This window comes from Muntiacus reevesi, chromosome 4 (genome assembly GCF_963930625.1).
Source record: "Muntiacus reevesi chromosome 4, mMunRee1.1, whole genome shotgun sequence".
NCBI lineage: Eukaryota > Metazoa > Chordata > Mammalia > Artiodactyla > Cervidae > Muntiacus > Muntiacus reevesi.
In genome coordinates, this window is record NC_089252.1 from 21055864 (window position 1) to 21082792 (window position 26929).

The 26929-nt window shown below is 40.6% G+C and overlaps 1 protein-coding gene across 3 annotated transcripts in view; it reads right to left on the bottom strand.

The window, feature by feature from the left end:
* The window catches only part of MAPRE2 (microtubule associated protein RP/EB family member 2), a 177389-nt gene that overhangs the window by 44103 nt on the left and 106357 nt on the right, over window positions 1-26929 (bottom strand). For all 3 annotated transcript variants that reach the window (XM_065932378.1, XM_065932377.1, XM_065932376.1), the window contains one exon: window positions 964-1109. In XM_065932378.1, coding sequence (XP_065788450.1) covers window positions 964-1109 — 146 coding nt within the window. The remainder of the gene's footprint in view (window positions 1-963; window positions 1110-26929) is intronic.

A 26929-nucleotide genomic window follows, 5' to 3' on the forward strand; every position in this document is an offset into this window, starting at 1 on the left:
TATATGTTTTGCAATAAAAATAATGAGAAGCCAAAGTTTTCTTAATATTTTGATAAGAATGTTTGATTATATGCTTTGAAGACACTACCTGCATTAAATTAAAAATATATACAGTTCAGCAAACTTTTCTGTTTTCTTTTAACCTCTCTTATAACCCAATATTTAACTTTTTTATTTTCATAGCCTATTTATTACTATGCAAACCAAAGTTTCCCATTTCTCCCTTGCTTTTCTCTTTTTCCTTATTTAAAATTCATTTTTTCCAACTTATTCCCTGCAAGAGCTATATCCTAAATAAAGACTATGAATTTAATACGTATATGAACTGAATGGGCTTCAGCAATAGTCCTTATGGGAGGAAAAAGGACTCTAGCCTAACTTCACTTGTATCATGCCAGGACAAAATTTTAAAGTTCAAAGTGGGTAAAAGAACATTTTATGGACAATGAGTGAGAATCTGAGTACATACACAGGACACTTGGGACGGGTAGTCCCTCACTTTAACTTCATAACCACAGGGACTGGGGTTCCGATCCCACTTTACAGATGGGTATACTCAAAGAATTTAAATAACTTGCTCAAGTCATGGCGCTAAGGTTCAAAGCCATGCCATTTCTACGGGATTTCAAGATTTCTTTAAAGAAACAAAACGAATATGAAGAGCCACAGTGGCATCTGGCAAACATGAAAATTTCTCACCTGCATTGCTAATACAGAATAACAACATGTTAGCATTCATAATTTCTGTTAGAGTTTTTAGTTGAATGGCTACAAGTTTAGAAATCTCCTTAGATAAAAACCTCAACCAGGTATGAGAAGTGAGGGTTGTGCTTTATGCTGTACATACAAAACTCAGTCTACTGATATCAAGATATAGCCCCTTGAAATGTTTTTGGATTTTTGCACAAAAAGAAGTTTAAGCAAAGATGATGCATTTTACAGAGGTACAAATCTGTCTCCTACCTTATCAACATTCATTCGCTTGAACGATGCCTGCAGAAGCTTAAAATTGTGAATGTACTCATGCTCCAACTTCGCTTGAAATTTTACTTTCTTCAAACTAATGCAGCCTGGGAAGAGCATGTCCATGAACTGGCAGTAGGCCGCTCCTGAAAAGAGACAAGGACACGACAGGTGTGAGTCTGAAGGCGCCAGGTGTGACTGAGGGGCGCTGGGCAGGAGGGAGCCCCACGTCCTCAGCCCTCCTGCTGTGTGTGTTCCCCTCCTGACTGCACCCACAGCTCCTGGTCCACCGGGGCTGGGTGCTGGAGGGCACGGATGTGTCTGGATGCAGCTCCTCCACTTCCTCACCCCTAACCACTGTGGTACAGACGCTCTTCACGACGGCATCACCGGATTCCATCAACAATGAACAGAACTTCATTCTTTAACACATAAGGAAATCAGGGTAGGAACAACACTTCTTAGCTTCTCTCAGAAAAAAAGGAGCATATTTTTTCCTTCCATCGAGCTGCTACCAGCTCCAAATCATTAACATATATAAGAGAAAAACAGCCGAAAATGTCTACATGAGCAAACTACAGGAAATATGGAGCTCGGAAAAAGAATATGTATACGATGCCCAAGCTGTTTTACATCCATCCTGCAAAATGGCTGAAGTTAAACTGTTTGACTAAGCCATCTAATACCAAAAACAGTTGTGTACCGATTTAATTCCAGTCCAGAGCAATGGGGTTCCTATATTAACATGAAGGATGGCGACATGGAGACTCTGAAACTTACAGAAGTTCGGAATCATACTGTTTATGACTGAGAAATGAAAATAATAAGACATGTCCGATGAGTCCCCTGAGGAAACAGTCATAGAAGAAAGGGTTCATTAGTAAGTCTTTCATACACATCTGTATGTACATTTTTATGAAGAACTCTTAGATCATGACAATTTCAACCAGAAAACTGCAGAAAGATCACAAATATTGATTCAAATCTTCTTAACAGTAAAGGCTAAAAGCATTGAGTAAAAGAAATTCCGAGTCAGAAAGGTTATTTTTCTTTTACAAGTAGGAAAAGCAATTGAGTGGTGAGAATGGGAACAAATAGCCATTTATGAGTGCTCTTTGCTTCTGCACTTCTCCAGATCCTCAGTCTGTTTCTATAATATGCCAGTAATGTGCCTTTTTGAACATAAAGGGCTCCCCTCCATCCACTGGTATCAAGGTTTTGTAAGAAGTCTTTTATTCTGTTTGAGAAACTCTCCCTTACATAGGAAGAGACCACTTGGTCTCTTATGTCAAACAGAGGCTGAGCATCTTTTACTGAGATAGGAATCCAAGAAAAGAGGGAAGCAGAAAATGTTAGTCAATTAGTCGTGTCCAGCTCTTTGTGGTCCCATGGACGAGCCCACAAGGCTCCTCTGTCCATGGGATTTTCCAGGCTAGATACTGGAGTGGGTTGCCATTCCCTTCTCCAGGGGACCTTCCGGACCCAGGGATCGAACCCAGGTCTCCTGCATCACAGGCAGATTCTTTATCATCTGGGCCACCAGGGAAGCCCTATCAAGGATCTAGGGGCTGCTAAAGACAAAACGGTGAGGCAACTCATTATGTGTAGGTAAGACTATAAGGTGATACAATAGAGACCACAATAAGTTATCACCTCCAGAATCTTTACATCTGTGATGCCTCCTTTAGACGCCAATACCCTGAGTACAAAACTGGGATTTTGTAGTCAAGCAGATGGGTTCTCTTAAAAACAAGAGAACATAAAACAAACCCAAACAAAATACACTGGAAGAAATAAGCATCATGACCCTGGGGGGTGTTCTCACAGCTGTCATCCATCATCTGGCTCTTCCTTTTGACGTGCCACCAGATGGAGCCAATACCAATAGCCACTCAACCTGATTTTTATAGAAAAGGGGATGTCTAAACCCAAGTGTCTCATTACCTGTCATTTAAAGAGTTATTTTCACTTCTGTAGTGTTCAGCATAAAGTTTACTTATGGAGACACCAGTATCTATGCATTCTTACAAACCTACCAAGTGAATCACTCGTTTTCCAAATTTGAAAAGTAATAGCAGTTTTTGAGGAAAAAAAGAAACAACTTGCATACAGAGTGTGAAGCAAGGAGCGAAAAATCACCTCCATCATCCAGAGAAAACCACTGTTAATACTCTGGCACAAACCATTCTATTTTTTTTTTTTTTTAATTTAACAGACCGTGATTCCTTTTCCAGATCATTAAATATTCTCTACTGACATTTTTAATGGCCTTCTGATTTTTATATCATGCTTAGCAACTTTCCCAAGCCAAGATTACATAAATATGCATGTGTATTTTCTTTAAGTACTTTTATGGTCTCAACTTTTACATTTACATTCTGAATCCATGTGGAATTTATTTCGGTCTATGATGTAAAGGATGGTTCTAATTTTAGTTATTCCAAATGTTAGTGAAAATGGCATTTTTGGCTCCCCAGCAATTGGACGCCTTCCCATCTGACTTGATGCAACAGGACCCTGCCTCCCACCACAGCACCGAAGGTGGGCAGACAGTCCTTTCCCCACACCCAGCTTGTGACTTAGGCTCTGTCTTTGGATGCTCTTGCCTGGGTTTCTGAATCTTGAGGGGGTGAGTGAAACATGCAGGGACCATTAGAATTTGGTCATGGTGGCCGCGGTGGGATCTAGCAGAAGCTGGAGCAGCCCATCATCATCCTGACCATCCCAGGCCAGTGGCTTGAGCAAGGTTCTCTTTCTAGTTTCTCAGCATCTTTTGCTTGCTGTCATCTTCTGAGCTTGGTTTCCCCAATGACCCTGAGCTGCCCAGTACCGTTTCTGTAAATCTGTCTCTGCTTCAACTTGCCACAATTATTTTCTGCTATTTTCCAACCCCAAATGCTGACTGATAAAGTTAGGGAGGTGTTGAACACCATCGTTTCATAAATAATCTATACTTTTCCCACTGAGGAATAACTGTTTTTACTCTCTATGACTTTTCTAATACATGCTCTTAAAGTCTTTTCTTAGTTTTTTTTTTGGGGGGGGGTGGGGTTCTGTCCCTGTGATAGTTGCACACTCTTCCTGGTGGCTCAATGGTAAAGAGTCCTGCCAATCTGCCTGCCAACGCAGAAGACCTGAGTTTGATCCTTGGGTTGGAAAGATCCCCTGGAGAGGGAAATTCCCAGTATTCATGTCTGGGAAATCCCATGAACAGAGCCAGGGGTTACAATCTGTGGGGTCACAACAGAGTCAGACGTGACTTAGTGACTAAACAACAGCAATCACAAGTATTACTACATGTAGAATAATTTCTCCTCTCCCTTTCCTCAAAAATTTCTCAAATTGTTATGCATTTATTCTTTCTATAATATTTTTAATTTGTCATTCACAGCACAAAGAAAATAGATTTTCTTTTTTCTTTTTTTTTAGATTTTCTTTTAAAAGCAGTCATTTACTATGTAGTGACAGAGCTTTACTGAAATATAATTCATATACCATGAAGTTCAATCTTCTAAAGTTTATAATCCAGAGGTTTTTAATACAGTCACAGAATCATGCCTCTATCACCACTTTCTAATTCCAGAAGATTTTCAAGACTTTCACCCGCCAAAAAAACCCCAGTCATACTAGTACAGCCACTATGGAAAACAGTGTGAAGATTTCTTAAAAAACTGGAAATAGAACTGCCATATGACCCAGCAATACCACTTCTGGGCATACACACTGAGGAATCCAGATCTGAAAGAGACACGTGCACCCCAATGTTCATCGCAGCACTGTTTATAATAGCCAGGACATGGAAGCAACCTATATGCCCATCAGCAGACGAATGGATAAGGAAGCTGTGGTACATATACACCATGGAATATTACTCAGCCGTTAAAAAGAATTCATTTGAATCAGTTCTAATGAGATGGATGAAACTGGAGCCCATTATACAGAGTGAAGTAAGCCAGAAAGATAAAGAACATTACAGTATACTAACACATATATATGGAATTTAGACAGATGGTGGCGATAACCCTATATGCAAAACAGAAAAAGAGACACAGAAGTACAGAACAGACTTTTGAACTCTGGGGGAGAACGTGAAGGTGGGATGTTTTGAAAGAACAGCATGTATACTATCTATGGTGAAACGGACCACCAGCCCAGGTGGGATGCATGAGTCAGGTGCTCGGGCCTGGTGCACTGGGAGGACCCTGAGGAGTCGGGTGGGGAGGGAGGTGGGAGGGGGGATCGGGATGGGGAATACGTGTAACTCTATGGCTGATTCATGTCAATGTATGACAAAACCCACTGAAATGTTGTGAAGTGATTGGCCTCCAACTAATAAAATAATATTTAAAAAAAAAACAAAAACAAAACCCCAGTCATGTTAGCTGCCACTCTTGACTCTCTCCTCCCCCAAGGCCGTGGTAATTAAGCACTAAATCGGTTTTCGGTTGCTATGGACTTGCTTACTCTGGACATTTCATATAAATGGAATCACAAAGTATGTGGCCTTTGTATCTGGTTTCACTCACTTAGCAAAATCTTTTCCCAGGTTCATCCAGGTTGTGGCATGTGTCAGAATGTCATGTTCTTTTTTATGGCTGAATAATACTCCATTGTATGAATACAACATATTTTATTGATTCAATCATCAGCTGATCAACATTTGAGTTGTTTTCACTTTGGGGTTATTATGAGCAATGCTGCTACAAACACTCATGTACAAGATTTTGCATGAAAATAAGTTTTCAATTCTCCTGAGACATACCTAGGAGTGGAAAATGGCACTTTTGTGTTTAACATTTTGAGACACAACCAGACTGTTTTCCAAAGCAGGTGCTCCATTTCACAATCCCACCAGCAATGTATGAGGGTTCCAGGTTCTCCAGATCTTCACCAACATTTACTGTCTTTTTGATTCTAGTCATCCCAGTGCATGTATATTTTTGATTTCCCTAAAGACAAATGATGTTAAACATCTCTTCCACATGCTTTTTGATTATTTTTATATCTTCTTTGGAGAAATGTTTATGCAAATCCTTTCCAGGGGGCAGGGTTAGTTGCTCAGTCATGTCCAACTCTTTGAGACCCCATGGACTGTAGCCCACTGGACTCCTCTGTCCATGGAATTTTCCATGCAAGAATACTGGAGTAGGTTGCCATTTCCTTCTCCAATGTCAATCCCTCGCTCATTTTTAAATGAGGTTAAATGTCTTCTTATGGTGAATTGAAGAGTTTTGCTACATTTCAGAAACAAGTCGTTTATCAGATATTTGCTTTGCAAATATTTTTTACTGTGAATTGTCTTTTTCTTCCTTTTTGAAAAAATATTTATTTATGCTGCACCAGGTCTTAGTTGGGGCACACAGGATCCAGTGGGATCTTCGATCCTGGTTTTAACATGCAGGATCTTTAGTTGTGGTACGGAAAATCTTTAGTTGTGGCATGTGGGATCTAGTTCCCTGATCAGGGATTGAACCTGGGCCCCCTGCAATGGGACTGCAAACTCTTAGTCACTGAACCGTCAAGGGAAGTCCCTGATTGTCTTTTTCTTGATGATATCCTTTGAAGCACAAAATTTTTTAACTTTGATGAAGCACAATTCAGTCATTGTTTCTTTTGGTAATTACTTGGTTTCTGTCATATCTAAGAAACCACTGCTTAATCCAAATGCATAATGATTTCACTAACTTTTCTTCTAAAAGATGTTTAGTTTTAGTTCTTACATTTAGGTCAATGATGCATTTTCAATTATTTCTTCTATACACTGTGCAGTTTGGATCCAAATGTCATTATTTTGTACATGATCATTCAGCTATCCCAGCACCATTTAATTATCTTGGCACTCTTGTTGAAATCAATTAATTATATATATATGTGTACACACACACACACACACACACACACACACACACACACACACACACGGCTTATTCCTGAGCTTTCAATTCTATTCCATCTATATACCTATCCTTGGGCCAGTAACACTATCTTGACTACTACAGGTATGTAATCAGTTTTCAAATCAAAAGTAGAAGTCTTCAAACTTTGTTTTTCCTTTTCAAGATTCCTTCAGCTATTCTGGGTTCCATGAATTTACCTATTAATCTTAGAATCAGCTCAACTCCTGTTAAAACGTAGTTGAGATTTTGACAGGGACGTAACTGAATCTAAAGATTAATTTGGGGAGCAGTGCCATCTTAACATTAGGCTTTCCAATCCACAAACAGGAGATGTCTTTCCACTTAAGTTCCTCCAATGATGTTTCAAAGTTTTTAGTGTATGTCTTCCAATTCTTCGTTAAATTTCTTCCTATTGTAATCTCTTTAATGCTATTTTACATGGAATTGTACTCTCAATTTTATTTTCAGATAACACTAATAAGATTGATTTTGGGATACTGATCTTGTATCCTTCAATCCTGCTCATTTGTTTTAATAGCTTTTTGTTGGTTCCTTAGGATTTTCTACATATAAGATCATGACTCTAGTTTTAACTTCTTTCTTTCCAAGCTCAATATCTCATTTCTTTTTCTTTCCCAACTGGCCTGGCTGGAACCTCTAGAAAAATGTTGAATAAAAGTGCTAAGAGTGGACCTCCTGTCTTATTCTTGGTCTTTGTGGGGGAAGCAACTAGTTATTCACTCTAAGTATGATAATCTTTGCAATCCTATGGGCTATAGCCTGCCAGTCTCCTCTGCCCATGGGATTTCCCAGGCAAGAATACTGGAGTGGGGTGCCATGCCCTCCTCCAGGGAATCTTCCTGACCCAGGGATTGAACTTTCATCTTTTATGTCTCCTGCATTGGCAGGCAGGTTCTTAAATTAACCACGAGCACCACCTGGGAAGCCCAAATATAATAACAACCATGGGTTTTTCATAGATGACATTATCAGATTGAAAAGTTCCTTTCTATTCCTAGTTTTAGTGATTTTAATCATAAAAGGGTATTAAATTTTTTCAAATTCCTTTTTTAATATTCACTATCATGTGGATTTTGTCCTTTATTAATACTGAGTACAACACTGCTTTTCATGTGCTAAGACAACCTTGCATTAACCCCATTTGATCCTAGTATATAATCCTTTTTGTTTGTTGCTGGATTTATTCTGCTAGTATTTGTTGAGGATTTTTGTGTCTATATTCGTAAGAGATACTGATCTATAGTTTTTGTGTGATATCTTTTTTTTTGGTTTTGGTATCAGGGTGATACTGACCTCAGAGAGTGAATTGCAAAGCATTCATTCTCTTTTATTTTTTGAAACAGTTTTTAAAGGATTGGTGTTAGATTTTCTTTAAATGTTGGTAGAATTCGATGTTAAGTTATTTGGGTCTGGGTTTTTATTTGTGGAAATTATTTCTTTTTTAATTACAAATGCAATCTCTTGTTACACAGGACTATTCACAATTTCTATTTTTTAAATTTTAGTAGTTTATGTCTTTTTAGGTTATTTGTCCATTTTATCTAGATTGAAAATTACTGATTTTAAACATTTACTTTTATTGATATAGTTACTATTCATGAGTTCTAATAAATTTTCAGTTAGTTCTCTGTGGTTTTATCAGGAGAAATCTATGCATAAAATAATGCATTTGTTGTACCATATATATATATGTACATATACATAAAGTATACAAAAAATACATACCAACTACCTTTTCAGCTACCATGGAGATAACAAAAATGTTTTCCTCCTTTGATTAACAGTAAATTTCTTCAGTCATCATCATTGATTTCCTAATGTTGAATCATCTTTGCATTCCTGAACTAAGTCCTACTTGGTGATGTCCACAAAGTTTTCATTACAGTGCTGGCTTAGATTCACAAACTCTTTTTTTTTTTTTTTCATTTTTATTTTATTTTTTATTTTTCAGTGGGTTTTGTCATACATTGGCATGAATCAGCCATAGAGTTACACGTAATCCCCATCCCGGTCCGATTCACAAACTCTTAAATGAGATTGTGTACAACATTTTTTGTGTGGTTTTGTCTTCTTTTCTTATGGTCCTTTTAAGTTTAAAGAAATAACTTAAAACTATGGGAAATCGTCCACATTTTTGAGGGTCTAAAAGCTTGAGCACTAAAGTTAAAAAAAAAAAAAGATCTGGTTAGAATCCTTATTGCACATCAGCTACTGGTACGTCCTGGGCTTTTCACACCTTCCCTACTCGTTTCACGTGAACAGCAAAGAAGCTAACTAATTTCTTCAGTAAACAATGAATTAAAGGGTGGATTACATTAGCATTTGCAGTAAGTTCAAGTTATGTTATATGATCATTTAGGTATAACATTGTATGTCATTTTCTAGAGTCAAAGGAGGCCCTGCAAATTTTTAAAAACTATCTTACTGACTTCGAAAATGTTGCTAAAGAATTGCTACTGCATCTGGGTATGTCCATTTGGATATTTTCAACTTCATTCCTTAAATCTCTAAAAGAGACATCATGAAAAGGATACCTTGACATTAACTGTTGCTACTAAGATCAGTGGTTCTTGTAGGGCAGGTAACCACACTCAGGCATATCTTAAGGCTGTCATGTTCTGATTCCCATCAAAGGGCACCCCTTCATCTGTGCTCTGGCTCCCACCTCCCCTCACCTTCTCATGGATGTCACTACTGCAACGTTCCTCACTCTCCTGCAACGTCAATTTCTCTCCATGTGGTCTTCGTTGTTTTTTTTTCATGTGGACCATTTTTAACTCATGTCCAACTCTTGTGACCCCAAGGACAGTAGTCCGCCAGGCTCCTCAGTCCATGGGATTCTCCAGGCAAGAATACTGGAGTAGGTTGCCATTCCCTGCAGTGCATCTTCCTGACCCAGAGGTCAAACCCGGGTCTCCTGCATTGCAGGCAGATTCTTTACCAACTGAGCTATGTCTGTATTGTATTTGTTACAAAATTGCTTCTGTTGTATGTGTTGATTTTTTGGCCCTGAGGCACCTGGGCTCTTAGCTCTCCAAGCAGGGATTGAATTCACATCCCCTTCACTGGAATGTGAAGTCCTAACCACTAGAGCGCCAGCAAAGTCAGCGCCAGCAGTGTCCCCTGACTTTTCTTAACGTGTGCAAACATGCTCTGCTATCATACGATTTTGGCAAAATAAGATTTTAAAAACCTCCTTAACTTCATGTAATGTTAGTTTGTTGTTGTTTAGTCCCTAAACTGTGTCCAACTCTTTTGCGATCCCATGAACTGCAGCTTGCCAAGCTCCTCTCTCCATGGGATTTCCCAGGCAAGATACTGATGTGCATTGCCATTTCCATCTCCATGGGATCTTCCCCGCCCAGGGATCGAACCCGTGTCTCCTGCATTGTGGGCAGATTCTTTACCACTGAGCCACCAGGGAAGCCCCAATCTTTTAGCTACTATGCCATTTATTTCCTCCTATACACGGCAAAAGTTGACAAAACTGTCTTTATTTTCAATGTTTACTCTACCACTCAAACCAATTCAATTGTCTTCCAATCTTACTATAGAGGTTACCTAGGTTATCAATAATCTCTCTGTTACTGAGTCAAATAGTCACCTTTTTTTCTTCATCCAGCTCAACCTCTGAATAGTACTGGGCTCTGGTGACCAGTACCTCCATCTTGAAAGTCTGTATCTTGTTCCTTAATTAGACAAAACAGGTACCAACTAACTTGAAAACTGAGGAATCGCTGCCATTGTCCTAAAAGTCTAGCCAGCCACAGTTTAGGATGTTGCTCACCTCATTGACAGGTGTAGAGATTTGGGGTCATTTCATTCATCTCACAATAATGTGGCCTGCATTTCACACAGATCCCACTTTCATCAGATGATGCCAAGGTTGCCGTGATTCATGGACCGCCCCTTGCTAAGGATACACCAGTGGTTCCTGTGAAACCATTACAAAATTCAAACTCCTTCCCTGGCCTGCAGGGCCCGGTGACCAGGCCTCTGTCCACCACTCCCTGGAAGCTCCTTTCACACTGGCTTCCTTGTTACTCCACGTCTTGCTATTCATAGCAAGGCTTAGAGGTCACCTCCTCAGAGGCCGTCCCTGACCACGGCAACTGAAGTGACCCCTGTGTTACTCGGCCACCTCATTTAGTTTTATGTCTGGTATTTTATGGTTAACTCATACCTTGGTTTGTGGAATGCAGGTTTCAAGAGAGTCTGCACTTTAATCTGGCTGGGTCCGCTCTGTATCCAAGCCTTTAATGTGGTACCTTGCACAGTGTGAGCATCAGTAAACATCTGGTTAATGAATGAAGGTTTACAGGTTGTAGCAGCTGAACCACAACAAGGGCTGGTAAACAATAAAATTCTAATGTTACCAAAGTCCCAGATAAGAGGCATTACTGGAAGAGTTGCTATCTGTTTTTTTAAGAATTGATGGGGTAGAAGTACATTAAAGACAAAACAAAAACCTAACCAAAACAAGAGCTACTCTGGAAATCAGTCTTCAGAAAAGTGAAAAATAAGCTTTAAAAGGCTAAATACTAGCTATCACACCAAGATAAAAGCAATACAAATTGTAGGATGTTGTGCTAACCAAGACATTAATTATGATGGGCTATGCTCTAAGCCCATTGGCTCAAGGTGCTACTGCAGTTTTATGAAGGTCAATGAGATTCTGGAAATAATCAGGAAAAAAGCAGAAAAAAGGAAAATATTCTGCCTTTGTACAGTGCCATGCTATGCCTGAACTTATAGCCCTGAGGATAATTTCAGTTGCAATATATCAAAAGTGACATAATGGAGCTGAAAAATTGGGGGACAGGAATTCAAAATGAACAGCTGGGGCACGGTATGAAGGCAGAACTCAAGAATGAATATTCAGACTCAAAAGACTTGAGGATGTGTGATTTAGGTCTATGAAATCATGAACAGCACGAGAAGACAAATAATCTCATTTTTACCAGATCCCATCCTAGCACCCCAGCAGAAGAATATCAGAATAAACTGACATTTTTTTAAAAGGAAAATTTCAGATAACAAAAAAGAGAAAGGAAATAGTACTCAACAAGTTTATGGGTTGTATTATGCCAAGAAACAGACAAAAGAAAAACACCTACATTTGTGTAAAATCTGTAAAGTGTTCCTATCTATTCAAAACCTTCTGAATCCCACGGAGGTAAGTATTTTAAATTATCATCACCCGATTTTATAGACTTGGGAACAGGTTCAGAAAGTCATTCTGCTAACAAAAGTAACACAAGAGGAATTTACACTCTGTTGTGAACTCCAATTAAAAAGTTTCTTTTCTTCTCCTTCTCTATGCTGCTTCCAAGATTTATAAAATTTAAAGGTTCAAAGAGAGCTTAGAAAACTTGCTAGATTATAATTTTATAAGGAGTCACAAAGGAAAGAGAACATACGAACCTTTCAGACTGATGGGAGCGGTGTCAGCCATTTCCTCCTCATAGGAGGACCTTGGGCTGGACAGAGAGCTCATTAATCTGCCCCAAAGTCATGATTTTATATTTTAGTATACATACTCCTAATAACTTTATTTTACATATATAGGGTGTATATATGTGTGTGTGTATATATATATATAAAGCATATCTTCTCCCAATAATATATTACTATTCACTTTTCTGCACACCTGTAACACAACACTGTAAGTCAACTATTCTACAACAAAAATTAAAATAAATAAATAAATTTCTATAGTCCTTGAAAAAAAATAATACATTACTGCTGTCAAGATTTCACAGTACTTTCCCAGAAATGGGACACAATCTGTGGAGAAGACATCAAGCTATATTTGGTTTGGCCATGAACAGCTACTCAAATTGCCCATCTGATTTTCTCCCAGGCCAGGGAACCCTTCTACAGAAAAGCCTATGTCACTGAGGTATTCATTTATCACTTTGCATAATCTTACTTGGTACTGATAAAGGGTCAGAAGCAAAAAGATGACATCTATTTAATGGACACATCTGTGCAATTATACCTTTAATTACAGAAATCATACAACTTTTTAAAAAAGCTTATTTTCTCAAATTACTATCAGTGAAGACAGAGGCAGGGGTGGGAAGGATAGAAAACCAGACTATTGGTCCTTGGATCAAAGACTCGATCATCCTGAATGCACTGTGACATGTCATCATACCCTTCTAAGTCAACAGTATTCCTAGCTGCAAAATGCCTGGTCTGGACAGATCTCTAAGCCCTAAAATGAGATGATTCTCTAATTCGCAGTCCATCACCAACTTGTCTTTTAAGGGACACTTGATATTTCTGCTAATTAGGAGACAACAATGTGTTTCATCCTCATATGACTAAGACTTTTGCCAGCGTGCCTGCTTGTAGCCATCGCCATCTTTTGCTCGGTTGCTACAGGAGACAGGAGTATGTAGCTGCATCTGCAGGATGCTCCCAGGAGCACCCACTCATGTCCTTCCCACCCAGGTACCCTTCTTTGAGCTCTTGATACTGATACACTCAGCAACATAATCATACTTTCTGTCATCTTCGGCAGCTGACTATTAAGTATCTTTCCCATTAGAATACTGTTTTTATACAATAATCACAAAATCATTCCCGCTCTGTTTTTGCATTCAGCCCATCTTTCCTTGAACTGATCTCACCGCAGAACTGCATCAGTTACCAAAGCCCAAACCTCATGCTGGAGGCAGTATTCCCTTTGGGAAATCGGGGCTTCCTAATGAGCAAAGCGAGGCTGCAAAACACAGGGTTACAGATTTCCATCACATCAGCAGAAACCACGCGACCTACACAAACACAAGGCTTGAAGACTTTAATGGCAACTATGACACAATGCTTTGAAACGTGAACATTTTAAAGGAATTTATAGTTCCCAATTTCAACTCCATTTTTCTAATCCAACAAAAATGTGCTGAAATTGGTAGCAGCCCCATGCTGTTTTCACAGGCATCTTTTGCATTCCTGGCATGAGCAGCAGCTTCATAGCTTCAGTTACACAGTATTATTTAACTCGGTGAAAGTGACCTTAGGACGCTGTCTACTTCACCTGTCCAGAATCACAGATTCACAAACAGAGATCTGGAATTGAGAAACTTGGTTTCAACTGAGTTCAAGCCCTGGAATTCTCAGGGTCCTCAGCTGAGCTTCCTGCTTCTTCTTCGGCTTGGAGTTATGTTAGAAACTTTTAATTCATATTTTAAACGAGTCTCAAAGACAGATAGCTTTCAAACCGATGCCTTGAAGAGGAAAAGGAGTTGGAACCAGCAGGAAGACTTCAACTCCTGCAGACATAGATGGAGAAAACTTCTGTGACTTATACTCGATACTAAAAGCACTCCATCCATGCCCTTCTCCCACTCAGGAAGCTGTCAAAGGATATTTTCATCTTTCTTTTATAGAAAAAGAAATAAGCTAGCAATCATTATGCCAACAGATGGATTTTTAAGAGTATCATCAGGTATATTAAAAATCCTTGTCAAACCATGTCATTGGGCTTTCATCTGATACATGTCCTCAAGTTTTACTGATTCCTATGATATAAAACCTTTTTAAGAATCTTACAAGGCTGCAGCAAATTGCAGTTAAAGATACCAAAGCTCTCTGTTCACAACCTGCCTTCAAAAACCAGGAGTCTTTTTATAAAGTAAGTGTTGTATTAATCACTCAGTCATGTCCAACTCTTTGTGACCCCATGGATGGTAGCCCGCCAGGCTCCTCCCTGTCCATGGGATTCTCCAGGCAAGGACACTGGAGTGGGTAGCTATTCTCTTCTCCAGGGGATCTTCCCGACCCAGGGATCAAACCTGGGTCTCCTGTGTTGCAGGCAGATTCACTGTCTGAGCCACCAGGTAAGCCCCCCAAGATCAATGCAGTGAGTTGATTTAAAAGTGGTTGTTCATCAAAAAATCATGGAAGAATGAAGACTGTTTTCTTTCTACAGTAGGAAATTTCAAAACAGTAAAAATCTACATTGGGCTTCCCAGGTGGCGCTAGTGGTAAAGAATCCGCCTGCCAATTCAGGAGACTCAAATTCAATCCCTGGGTTGGGAAGAACCCCTGGAATAGGAAATGGTTACCCACTCCAGTATTCTTGTCCGGAAGATCCCACGGACAGAGGAGCCTGGCGGGCTATACTCCATGGGGTCCCAAAGAGTCGGCACAGCCCCTGAGCACAGCACAAAAATCTACATACCAAATAGCCCTTGATTAAGATTTAGGTATCAATATTTGTATTTAAAAGTATATTTTAGAGAAATAATTAGATTATGACAGATAGAAACATGTAATACTCAGAACAGAGCTGGTATTTTAAGAGTGGTAAAGTAAAATCTGAAAATAATTTTCACAGACATGAACTGTAACTCTGAGTTGCAAACTGGATGCAAAGAATGCTAAAGTCTAACTGGACCGTTTCCAGTTGTTTTGTTCAATGAAATCATAATTACCCTGCAACTTAGCATCTTGCAGTTGAATGCCTTACGGAAAAACACAAAACTTCAAATCTGCCTGCTGATGCAAACAAAGATTCAGTCACCTGACACAAGAAAGAAATGGCAGGTGAAGAATCACCGTGTTGGTATGAAAGGTTTCTTTTTATGACAACCCGGAGCTGGGTGCTTGGTTTCACTTCTCGTTTCTAACACCAGTGACTTCCTTTAGGGTAACGCACTCATCGAATTTTATCAAAACAAGCTGTCTGACATAAGCAGCTTCGTACCATAAGCTCTGGCTTCTACATGGGAATCAGGAATGCAGGAATGGGAGAGGCACTCGGAGCGCAAACAGGAATGGTGGTAGGACAAAATGTCACTGACTCCCAGATGCTGAAACTGGCAGCGCGATGTCCCTAAGGCCGAAGTCCGAGAATAGAGCTGAAGTTAGAATCTGGCTTTCCAGACAGAGGAAGAGAGGCAGCAGGAAAAGCTTTTATTACAAATAAAAAACAAGTTAGAAAGATACATGGGAAACCCATTCTGAAGGGGTCACTTTTCTTACCGGGGTAATCAAAATAGAAAGTTTGGTAAAGCTGTAATAGCAGAGGATACAGTTTCTCTATGACTATGCACTCATGGATTTTCACACATTTGTCTGTATTACCTCCTCTAATGGACAAAAAGAAATTTTTTAAGTACTGAAATTACATGAGTGACTATGTAAAAGGGCAAGATTTGTATTTTTTTTAAACAGAATATTTCACTTAATTTATTTTTGGGGTTGGGCTGGGTCTTTCTCTAGTTGTGGAGGGCGGGGGGCTACTCTCTAGTTGCGATGCACAGGCTTCTTGCTGCGGTGGCTTCTCTTGTTGCAGAGCACATGCTCCAGAAGCAGGGGCATCAGTAGCTGCAGCAAGAGCTGTAGTGCGTGGGGGCTCCGTAGCTTTGGCACACGGGCTCTGGAACATGGGCTCAGTAGTTGTGACGCATGGGCTTGGGTGCTCAATGGCACATGGAATCTTCCTGGACCAGGGATTAAACCTGTCCATATGCACTGGCAGGTGGATTCGTACCCACCAGAGAAGTCCAAAAGGCAAGGTTTAAATTAAGAAAAGCTTTAGGAGGTAAGAATCTGAAAAGCTGGATTTCTCATCTAATTTCTGTGGTTACAAAGAAATGCCCATCTGGAAGGTGGTACAGACGGATGTCGCTTGGTTTCTTAATCAATGAAAAAAATCAATAAACCAACAAATACTTATTGAGGAAAATCATTTTACCCTTAAAGGACCAAGAAATTTAGTTTTGAGAGACCAGAGAAACATACATGGAAATTCTAGCAAAAGTACAAAATGTCTCTAAGAGTTAAACTATATGGCAGAGACACAAGGATTAAAGGAGTTAGTTCAAAACTTCTGTCCAACTGTTGTTGTTTAGTAACTGAGTTGTGTCTGACTCTTTGCAACCCTATGGATTGCAGCATGCCAGGCTTCCCTGTCCTTCACCATCTCCCAGAGCTGACTCAAACTCATGCCCATTGAGTCAGTGATGCCATCCAACCATCTTGTCCTCTGTCATCCCCTTCTCCTGCTGCCTTCAATCTTTCCCGGCATCAGGGTCTTTTCCAATGAGTCAGTTCTTTGCATTAGGTGGCCAAAGTACTGGAACTTCACCTTCAGCATCAGTCCCTCCAATGAATATTCAGGACTGATTTCCTTTAGGATGGACTGGTTTGATATCCCTGCAGTCCAAGGGACTCTCAAGAGCCTTCTCCAACACCACAGTTCAAAAGCGTCAATTCTTCAGTGCTCAGCCTTCTTTATAGTCCAACTCTCAAAACCATACATGACCAGTGGAAAAACCATAGCCTTGATTATACAGACCTTTGTAGGCATAGAAATAATGTCTCTGCTGTCTAGGTTGGTCATAGCTTTTCTTCCAAGGAGCATCTTCTAATTTCATGGCTGCAGTCACCATCTGCAGTGATTTTGGAGTCCAAGAAAATAAACTGCTCAATAAACTCCCCCCAAAGAGTAATCAATATTATCAAACAGATAAAGTCAAGTCAAACTTGCACAGTCATTTCTAGACCTGAAGGACCTTGACTTCCGGTGTTGAGATTAATGGTACTCAATGACCTTAAGACCTGAAGAGGGAACACACACATTTTGCTCAATGAATAGGCTGGAAGGTAGTACTGGGGATGGTCCTCAGAGAGGCATTTCAAGCAAAAATAGGGAATTACAGCAGCTGGTGAAAGCTGAGTTTGGGCAAATGCAGGCTACAGGGAGGGAAGTGAAGGGGGAAGATGCTAGGAAGATGGATTGCAGACAGACTATTCAAGGCTTTAAAAGCAGCGGCTTAAGTTAATTTGGTAGGTAGTGGGGGAACCAATATTTCTAGGCACAGGTTTCTTTAGAGAAGAGTCCCTTAAACTGTGCCATTTTTAAGCTCCAATTTTAAGAATGTATATATTTTAGAAGCAAATGAGATTAAGGATAAATAACCTAAAGCTGTCCATCGACAGATGAGTGGATAAAGAAAATGTAGTATATACAATATCTATACAATGCAATATTAGCCGGCCATTAAAAAGAATGAGATTATCATAGTAAGTGACAAAAAGATAAATAGGATATCACTTATTGTGGAATCTAAAATACGACAGAAATGAACTAATTTATGTAACAGAAACAGACTCACAGACACAGAGAACAGACTTGTGGTCGCCAAGGGGAAGGGAGTATGGGGCCTACGTTACAGCACAGAGAACTATAGTCAATAGCCTGAGATAAGCCATAATGGAAAAAAATATGAAAAATAATATAGGTATGTATAATTGAATCACTCTGCTATATAGCAGAAATCAACAGAATACCATAAACTAACTATACTTCAATAAATTTTTTTTTAATCCCTAAAGCTTATAAACCATCCCAATTTCTAAGGAAATTTCTATTAGACTATTGCTCATATCACTCTATCAACAGTACTATATGCAGGCCACTGTCTGACCTCCAGGTGTCATAGTTGATGAAGAAGCTTTTAGTAGGTATGAACAGAGCACAAACCCGCAGTCCATTTCTACACTATGGACCACTCACTACGAATCAGTGTTAGAAAGACTGCCTTCTTAGTGGCTAAAGTCACTGTCCCTGGGACTGGGACCTGCAAGGTTCTTCCCAGATCAAAGCCATTTTACCTCCTCTCCAAGGCTTGCAGCTGGGGGTTCCTTCCCTACTGCAACCCCTCCTCACATCCAGTCCACAAGCTCTCACCAATACCAAAACTATCATCAATACCAACACCATCCCTTCCTTTCCAAAGATGACAGTCTTCCCCACAGCTCCCTGAGAAGAGGCCTGGAAGCCAGAGAGAGCCCAAAAGACCAAGGTGGTACCAAAGGAAGCCCCCAGCATTGCAGAGGAACTACCATGTCACATTCATGCAGACCATGATACACAAGACAGTATTTTTCTATAATACACTGCTTTCTGCATATTTCCCAGGTTTATCCTTGTCTAGGCAGAGGAACCAGAGATCAAATAGCCAACATCTGCTGGATCACAGAAAATGAGTTCCAGAAAAACATCTACTTCTGCTTTATTGACTGTGTCAAAGTCTTTGACTGTGTGGATCACAAGAAACTGTGGAAAATTCAAGAGATGGGAATACCAGACCACCTGACCTGCCTCCTGAGAAATCCTTATGCAGGTCAAAGAGGAACAGTTAGAACTGGACATGGAAAAACAGACTGGTTCTAAACTTGGAAAGGAGTACGTCAAGGCTCTATATTGTCACCCTGCTTATTTAACTTATATGCAGAGTAGAAATGCCAGGCAGGATGAAGCACAAGCTGGAATCAAGATTGCTGGGAGAAATATCAATAACCTCAGATATACAGATGACATCACCCTTATGGCAGAAAGTGAAGAAAAACTAAAGAGCCTCTTGATGAAAGTCAAAGAGGAGAGTGAAAAAGTTGGCTTAAAACTCAGCATTCAGAAAACTAAGATCACGGTTTCCAGTCCCATCACTTCATGGCAAATAGATGGGGAAACAATGAAAACAGTGACAGATTTTATTTTCTTGGGCTCCAAATTCACTGCAAATGGTAACTGCAGCCATGAAATTAAAAGATGCTTGATCCTTGGAAGAAAAGCTATGACCAACCGACAACTAGACAGCATATTGAAAAGCAGAGACATTACTTTGCTGACAAAGGTCCATATAGTCAAAGCTATGGTTTTTCCAGTAGTCATGTATGGATGTGAGAGTTGGACTAAAAAGAAAACTGAGCGCCAAAGAACTGATGCTTTTGAACTGTGGTGTTGGAGAAGACTTGAGAGTCCCTTGGACTGCAAGGAGATCCAACCAGTCCATCCTAAAGGAAATCAGTCCTGAATGTTTATTGGAAGGACTGATGCTGAAACTGAAACTCCAATACTTTGGCCTCATGATGCGAAGAACGGACTCACTGGAAAAGACCCTGATGCTAGGAAAGTTTGAAGGCAGGAGAAGAAGGGTTTGACAGAAGATGAGATGGCTGGATGGCATCACTGACTCTATGAACCATGAGTTTGAGCAAGCTCCAGGAGTTGGTGATGGACAGGGAAGCCTGGCATGCTACAGTCCATGGGGTTGCAAAGAGTCAGACACGACTGAATGACTGAACTGAACTGAACACTTTTCTAAGCACAGTTCTAGTATTATGAGGACCCCAAATTAGTATGAGGAATGTACAAGTATTTACTTCTGAGATTCAATCCTAGAAGAAACTGAAAGAATGAAATGTAATTTTAAAAAGAAAGAAAAGAAGGCAAAAAAGAAGTTTTCTTTAAAAACATTCAATTTTTTAATGCTATACTTAACTGTAATCAAGTGTAATTTTAAAGTTGACATACACTATGAATTGTCAAACAAATACATAATCTAAAAGAAATCAAAGTGGAGAAGTGATCTTCCTTTGGAGAATGCTAGGAGAAACTGCAGGAAATTTTGTCATCACAAGTTTCGCATTTATATGCTTCTTATTGTCAAATTGGTCTAGGATAAGACCAAACTCTTGGATAAGAACAAACTCCTGACCCAATCTGTGGAGTGATGGTTATTTTAAGAACTGCCAAGCAATTGTTCTGTTTTCAGGTATGTCATTCTAACATGCCCAACATGCCCAAACATTTGATGATGACTTCTGACACTTTTTTTTTTAAATAGTATTTACATGACTGATAAACTGTAAATTTAAAAACAATTCAGGAAAAAACTAGGTTAGAAAAAATATTTTCCTTTGAAGAACAGTAGAACTTGAAGATGCCTGGCTTGATCATCTCAGCTGTAGAGAAACTAGATGGTCTACCTCTGCTTCAGATATTCAGAGCACAGATTGCCTGTTCATGTTGTAAGGCCGTCCAATGGTGACAAGGGCTGGATGGCCACCACTTCTGTCTAGGGACCTTGCTTAACCTTTGCTTTGTACTCAGGAAAAGCTGAGAAAGAAAAGGAACTTAAATGCTTTGGATACAAATGTATCAAGGAGAACTTGGGTAGTAAAGGAATGGGTCCGTACTAGGTATCATCTGTATTGCCTTTTTTTTCCGGTTGCATTGAGTCTTAGTTGTGTCATGTGGGATCTTTCATCGTGACACACAGACTCTCTAATTGCAACACACAGGCTCAGAAGTTGCAGTGCTTGGGCCTAAGTGCTCCTTAGCGCATGGGATCTTAGTTCTCAGACCAGGGATCAAACCCACCTCCCACCCCCCGGCATTACAAGGCAGATTCTCAACCACTGGACCACTAGGGAAGGACGTCCCTCTACTGCTTTTTGTATCTGGCTGTATCCCCAGATTCTAGCCTGCCTTCTGACACACTATAGGTGCTCAATAAATATCTGGTGACTTTAGAAATACCTAAAGCGATACGTTAGAACATCAAAAAATAGCTAAATAGTCATTGTTGTTCAGTCGATTAGTCATGTCCGACCCTTTGCGACCCCATGGACTGCAGCATGTCACGCTTCCCTGTCCTTCACCATCTTCCAAAGCCTGCGCAACACCTGTCCATTGAGTCGGTGATGCCATCCAACCATCTCATCCTCTGTCGCCCCCTTCTCCTCCTGCCCTCTATCTTTCCCAGCATCAGGGTCTTTTCCAATGAGTTGACTCTTCACATCCAGTGGTCGAAGTATTAGAGCTTCAGTTTCAACATTAGCAATAGTACATTTACTCAAAACCCCCAACTTTCTCTTTTCAACCTGAACCTAGCTTAGAGAGCATTTCAATTAAACTCCATTTCAGAAACATTTATTAATTATCCACTAAATCCACATGGCTGTTTGGCCAAAGACTCAAGAAGCTTTTCTAGGCTGACATACCCTGAGTATTCACTGAAAGGACTGATGCTGATGCTGGGGCTCCAATACTTTGGCCACCTGATGTGAAGCGCCGACTCACTGGAAAAGACCCTGATGCTGGGAAAGACTGAGGGCAGGAGACAGGGGCCTCAGACATTTTCTGCCTAAAATATCCTTTTGCCACCTTTTACAACTGAACAGAAATCCCTCTTTCATTAAGTTTAGCCCAAGCATCGTCTTCTCTATGGAGTTTTTCTGTGCCCAGTACAGAATTAGCTGTTTCACTACAATGGCTATGAAAGCCAAGTAGTAAGTTGGACTTGCATTTTAATTAGCCATCTCTCTTAGCCGACTGCTGGGTAACTCTTTACCAGCTCTTTAACATGGGGGATGGGGTCCAATTCATCTTTCTACTGTGGTGCCAGAGGGTCTGCTGTGCCTGTAGACTGCCGGCAGCTCTAGAATTTCCTTTATAGAAGAGGTTGAGGGGCTGCAACCTGGCTGGAACTGGGAAACAGATACGAAGAGAGGCTAGAACTGGGTGGAAACAGATGACAATTCTTTTTTCCTTTTTTAAATTTTTCTTGGAGTATAGTTGCTTTACAGCGTTTTGTTGCTTTCCGCTGTACACCAAAGTGAATCAGCTGTATGTTTTTATATATCTCCCCTTTTTTGGATTTCCTTCCCAACTAGGTCACCACAGAGCACGGGGCAGAGTTCCCTGTGCAGATTCTCATTAGTTATCTATTTTATACATAACAGTGTGTATGTGTCCATCCCGATCTCCCAACTCATCTCACTGCTCCCTCCCATCCCCCTTGGTATACATATGTCTGCCCTTTACATCTGCGTCTCTATTTCTGCTTTGTGAACAGGATGATCTGTTTTCCTAGATTCTGCATATATGCATTAATGTATTTGCTTTTCTCTGACTTATTTCACCCTGGATGACAGTCTCTAGGTCTATCTGCATCTCGGCAAATGGCACAGTTTCAGACAACTACTCCTAAATGTTGCACCAGCATGTCCCTTTTGTATAGGGCTAAGCAGACAACAGCTTTTCATATGAAAGGAGCTGGAGAAGAACTGAAAGAGGCGCCCAGCACAGCTACAGGAATACCGGCTCAGTGAACAGAAGGAAATGCATGGGAAACAGTGATTCCTTGAGTCACACATCCTTTGGGGGACCCAGTACATACACAACAACATTATTCTAGAAGATGTTCTTTCTCTCACTGAGGAACTGAGGATGTTATTAGTAAGTGTCCTTGCAGTTCCAAGTTTATTAAAACAAGCCTGGGTCCAACATAAGGGAAGGGCTACATGCCTGGGCTTCAAATGTGCATGTGTGTGTCTCTAAGGAGCCATGACTCCGGTTACTGCTCCGCTGACCAGGGGGATTATCCCGAGAGACCTGAATCAGAGCAGGTGGCAACATGCCAGAGCCCTCTAGCCTTGCTTAGAGGGCAAGAGCGTTTAGGAGAGAAGAAAGGAAGCCAGGTAGGGGAAAGGGGCCCCTCACCCCCACCCACTCTCAGCAAGCAGAGTAAAAAGGAGTTTGAGGGACTTCCCTGGTGGCCCAGTGGCTACGACTCTGCACTCCCAATGCAGGGGACCCGGGTTCAATCCCTGGGCAGGGAACTAGATCCCACATGCCACAACTAAGACCAGGTGCAGCCAAATACATAAATATTAACAACAACAACAAACCCAACCCATTTTTAAAAAATTCTAAGATCGAGAGCAAAAGCTCGTGTGTTTCTACTAGCATCTCACTATCTTTGCTAAGAAAGTTCCTGATAATGATACCAGGTCACAGTGGACAACCCGCAGAATACCAGCTGTGTCTCATTTCCTCAATTAGAAACTGAAAGGGTGGGGATATGGACTTCTAACTACTCTGTTCCTAGAGCCGTTCAGTGGGCATCTGATAAATGGATATGTAAAAAAATCAGAAACATGCGTGCGCGCACACACACACACAGACACAGACACCCTCTCTCACATCTACAGCAGCCGCACACACGAACAAGAAGAGAGCAAGCCAGTGATCCAGGGAGGTTCCAAATAGCATCCGCTATAAACACTTGGCTTCTTTGGGCTTTTATCCTCTTGTATAAAACAGGAACAGAAAAGTCCCATTGTTCTTCTGCACACAGTTGTTACAAGAATTAAAACAGATAATACATATAAAAGCACAATGAAAATGCTGAAGAAGGATACATAAAAGTTGAAGCCTTATGACATCATTTTGCCCCTAACGTATAAAACCATGCATTATGTGGCTGGTTAAAAATAATCGAAGCTATAAAAATGAATAGGATGGAAGGGAGTTGTTTCAGCTATGAAATATGAATCTCCAAAATGCATGTTTTAGACTCAAAGGGCAAAGAATCAAAGAACAAAATGAGGTCCTTGGCCTCCTCCTAGCAAAGTAAGGAGATGAACACATTCCTAAGATCCTCGAGTTTATCTACTAAAAAACATTCAAGGGTTTCTCCAGTCCTTAAGTCTTTCCCCAGATAAACATATGAGGTGCTTAAGTAATCACAAATTCATTTATAAAAGGAAATGACTATTTTCCCCCAATTTTCTACTCTTTCCGTTAAAGTCTTTAGATGATTTAAACTGAAGAGGAGAAAAGGGAAAGAAAAAAAAGCAATATAAATATAAAATAATGTTTGATAAAGACTACATCCATCATATAAGTAATTACCATCTTTAGGAAAAAATCAACATAACTTACAATATGAACATACACTTTTTTTCCTTAAGATACTTGTTTTATAGATCTTGGTGAATGATTTCAAAATAAACATATCATTATGCTGAGCATCTTATTGTAAAGCAAAGACAAAAATCAGAGAAGGGGCTCTGAAGGTTTCTGAAATCACAATTATGAATCACAAAACTCACCATTTCCTTGGGCTCTAGCGCTATGAGTCCCACAAACTTCACCAAGATTTCTGGGGACCCAGTACTGAGGGCTCCAGCCTAAAGCTAATGAAGTCAGTGCTGGGGACTTGGAGGTTCATTCCTCAGTCAAAGCACTCTCCTCTCATCGGTATCACCTTCATCACCTGACCCATCCTACACTTCTTTTGATGACCTGCTCACGGTACAACAATTCTCATCCCTAGATTCACACCTATGGACCCATTCATGGTTTCTGAGCAGGTGATATCTAGCAGAGTCTTAACTACAGTAGATTAAAGAAAAAGATCTGAACCCAAGGGAGACTGCATGATAAAGAGTTTGTGAATTAGCAATATACTTACTAAGAACCCAGAAGACTGTATTCATCTATGACATCTGGGAATTTTCTCAGATAAGGGAAAACAGTTAAGAGATGAAAGTCTAGGATTTAATTAAGGGTACTGCTTTATACAAATTCCTATTGTGATGCAATTGAGAATTCTCAAAGGCGATCATTGGCTAAAATTTCTAATAACATGTCACCAATTTGCTTAGCTCCAGTTAAGGCAATACATTAAGTTCACAATGATTACAAGTTTCTTGATTTTTTGGGTTAGTATATAAACTGTCAGCCTTCATCCCAGGTGACCTGTCTGCCCTGTTTACCTTCCCTAGTTTATGGTGTTCATCTCTACCTAGGGGGGACTCCAGTAGAAAGGGATAAGAACCAAGAGGACACATCTGTACTTATAACCGTCTGGAAAATACTAATGGAGTTGCCTGACACCTCTCTAGTCAAAGATCTGAGCAGTTATCACTGGCTTCCTGGAACTGAAAATATTTGTTGCATTTCTCCCAAAGAAATGAGCAATTCCACGGTTTCCGGAGAAAATCCCAGATGTATGCAGTTTCTTCAAAGAAATAGAGTAAAAACAACTTTCACATACTCATATGACATCATCAGGAAAAACTCCACATTCCTCTTAGAGGAACAACACCCTCCATGTATTTAAGGACTGGACCTAATAAAACACACATTATGCTACATCCTGGTCACTCCACGTGACCCAAGAGGGAGGGTTTCTGAGGTGTTTCCCAAACTTTGGCCATTCTAAGGCATCCAGGCGGCGCCCACTTCCTCCCAAAGAATCTGAAGGAAGGTGCGTCTCCACAGACTCACCACGTCCCACCTCTCCTTGGCAGGCTCAAAGCTCTTCCAGAACACGACAACTGTGTGTGCTCTCTAGTTTTTTTCAGGACAGAGCCCTGCTGTCCTGAGCTCTTAGCGGACCATGACTCCGTCTTATTAATCAAGGTCCCTGGGGCCGAGACCAAAGAAGGGCTTACAGCGTGTGTGTCAAATAAAAGAACCTGGGTCATTTGTGGAGATGCGAGTGGACCTAGAGAGCGTCACACAGAGAGAAGCAATTCAGAGAGAGAAAAACAAATATTGTGTATTAACACATATGTGGAATCTAGAAAAATGGTACTGATGATCTTACTTGCAGAAATGGAGACAGATGTCAAGAACAAATGTAAGGATACCAAGGGGGAGCGGGGAGTGGAAGGAATTGGGAGACTGGGATTAACATACATACACTACTGCTACTATATATAAAAGTGAAAGTTTGTGATCCCATGGACTATACAGTTCAGGAAATTCTCCAGGCCAGAATACTGCAGTGGGGTAGCCTTTCCCTTCTCCAGGGGGTCTTCCCAACCCAGGATTGAACCCAGGTCTCCCGCATGGCAGGCAGACTCTTTACCAGCTGAGCCCGAAGGGAAGACCAAGAATACTGGAGTGGGTACCCTAGCCCTTCTCCAGGGGATCTTCCCAACCCAGGAATCGAACAGGGGTCTCCTGCATTTCAGGCGGGTTCTTTACCAACTGAGCTATGAGGGAAGCCCAATACTATATATAAAATAGGTAACTAATGAGGACTTCTCAGGTGGTGCAGTGGTAAAGAATCCATCTGCCAACGCAGAAGAAACAAGAGACGTAAGTTTGATCCCTGGGTCGGGAAGATCCCCTGGAGCAGGAAATGGCAACCCACTCCAGGATTCTTGCTTGGAGCATTCCATGGACAGAGGAGCCTGTCGGGCTACAGTCCATGGGGTCACAAAGAGTCGGACATGACTGAGCAACTGCATGCATGCACACACGCACACAATGAGATCACATCATATAGCAAAGGGAACTCTGCTTAATGCACTGTCATGACCTGAATGAAAAGGAAGTCCGAAAGGGAGGAGATCCATGTATAAGCACAGCTGATTCACTCTGCTGTAGAACAGAAACTCACACACTGTAAAGCAACCATAAAAAAAAGATGTTGGAAAAAAAACTGTCA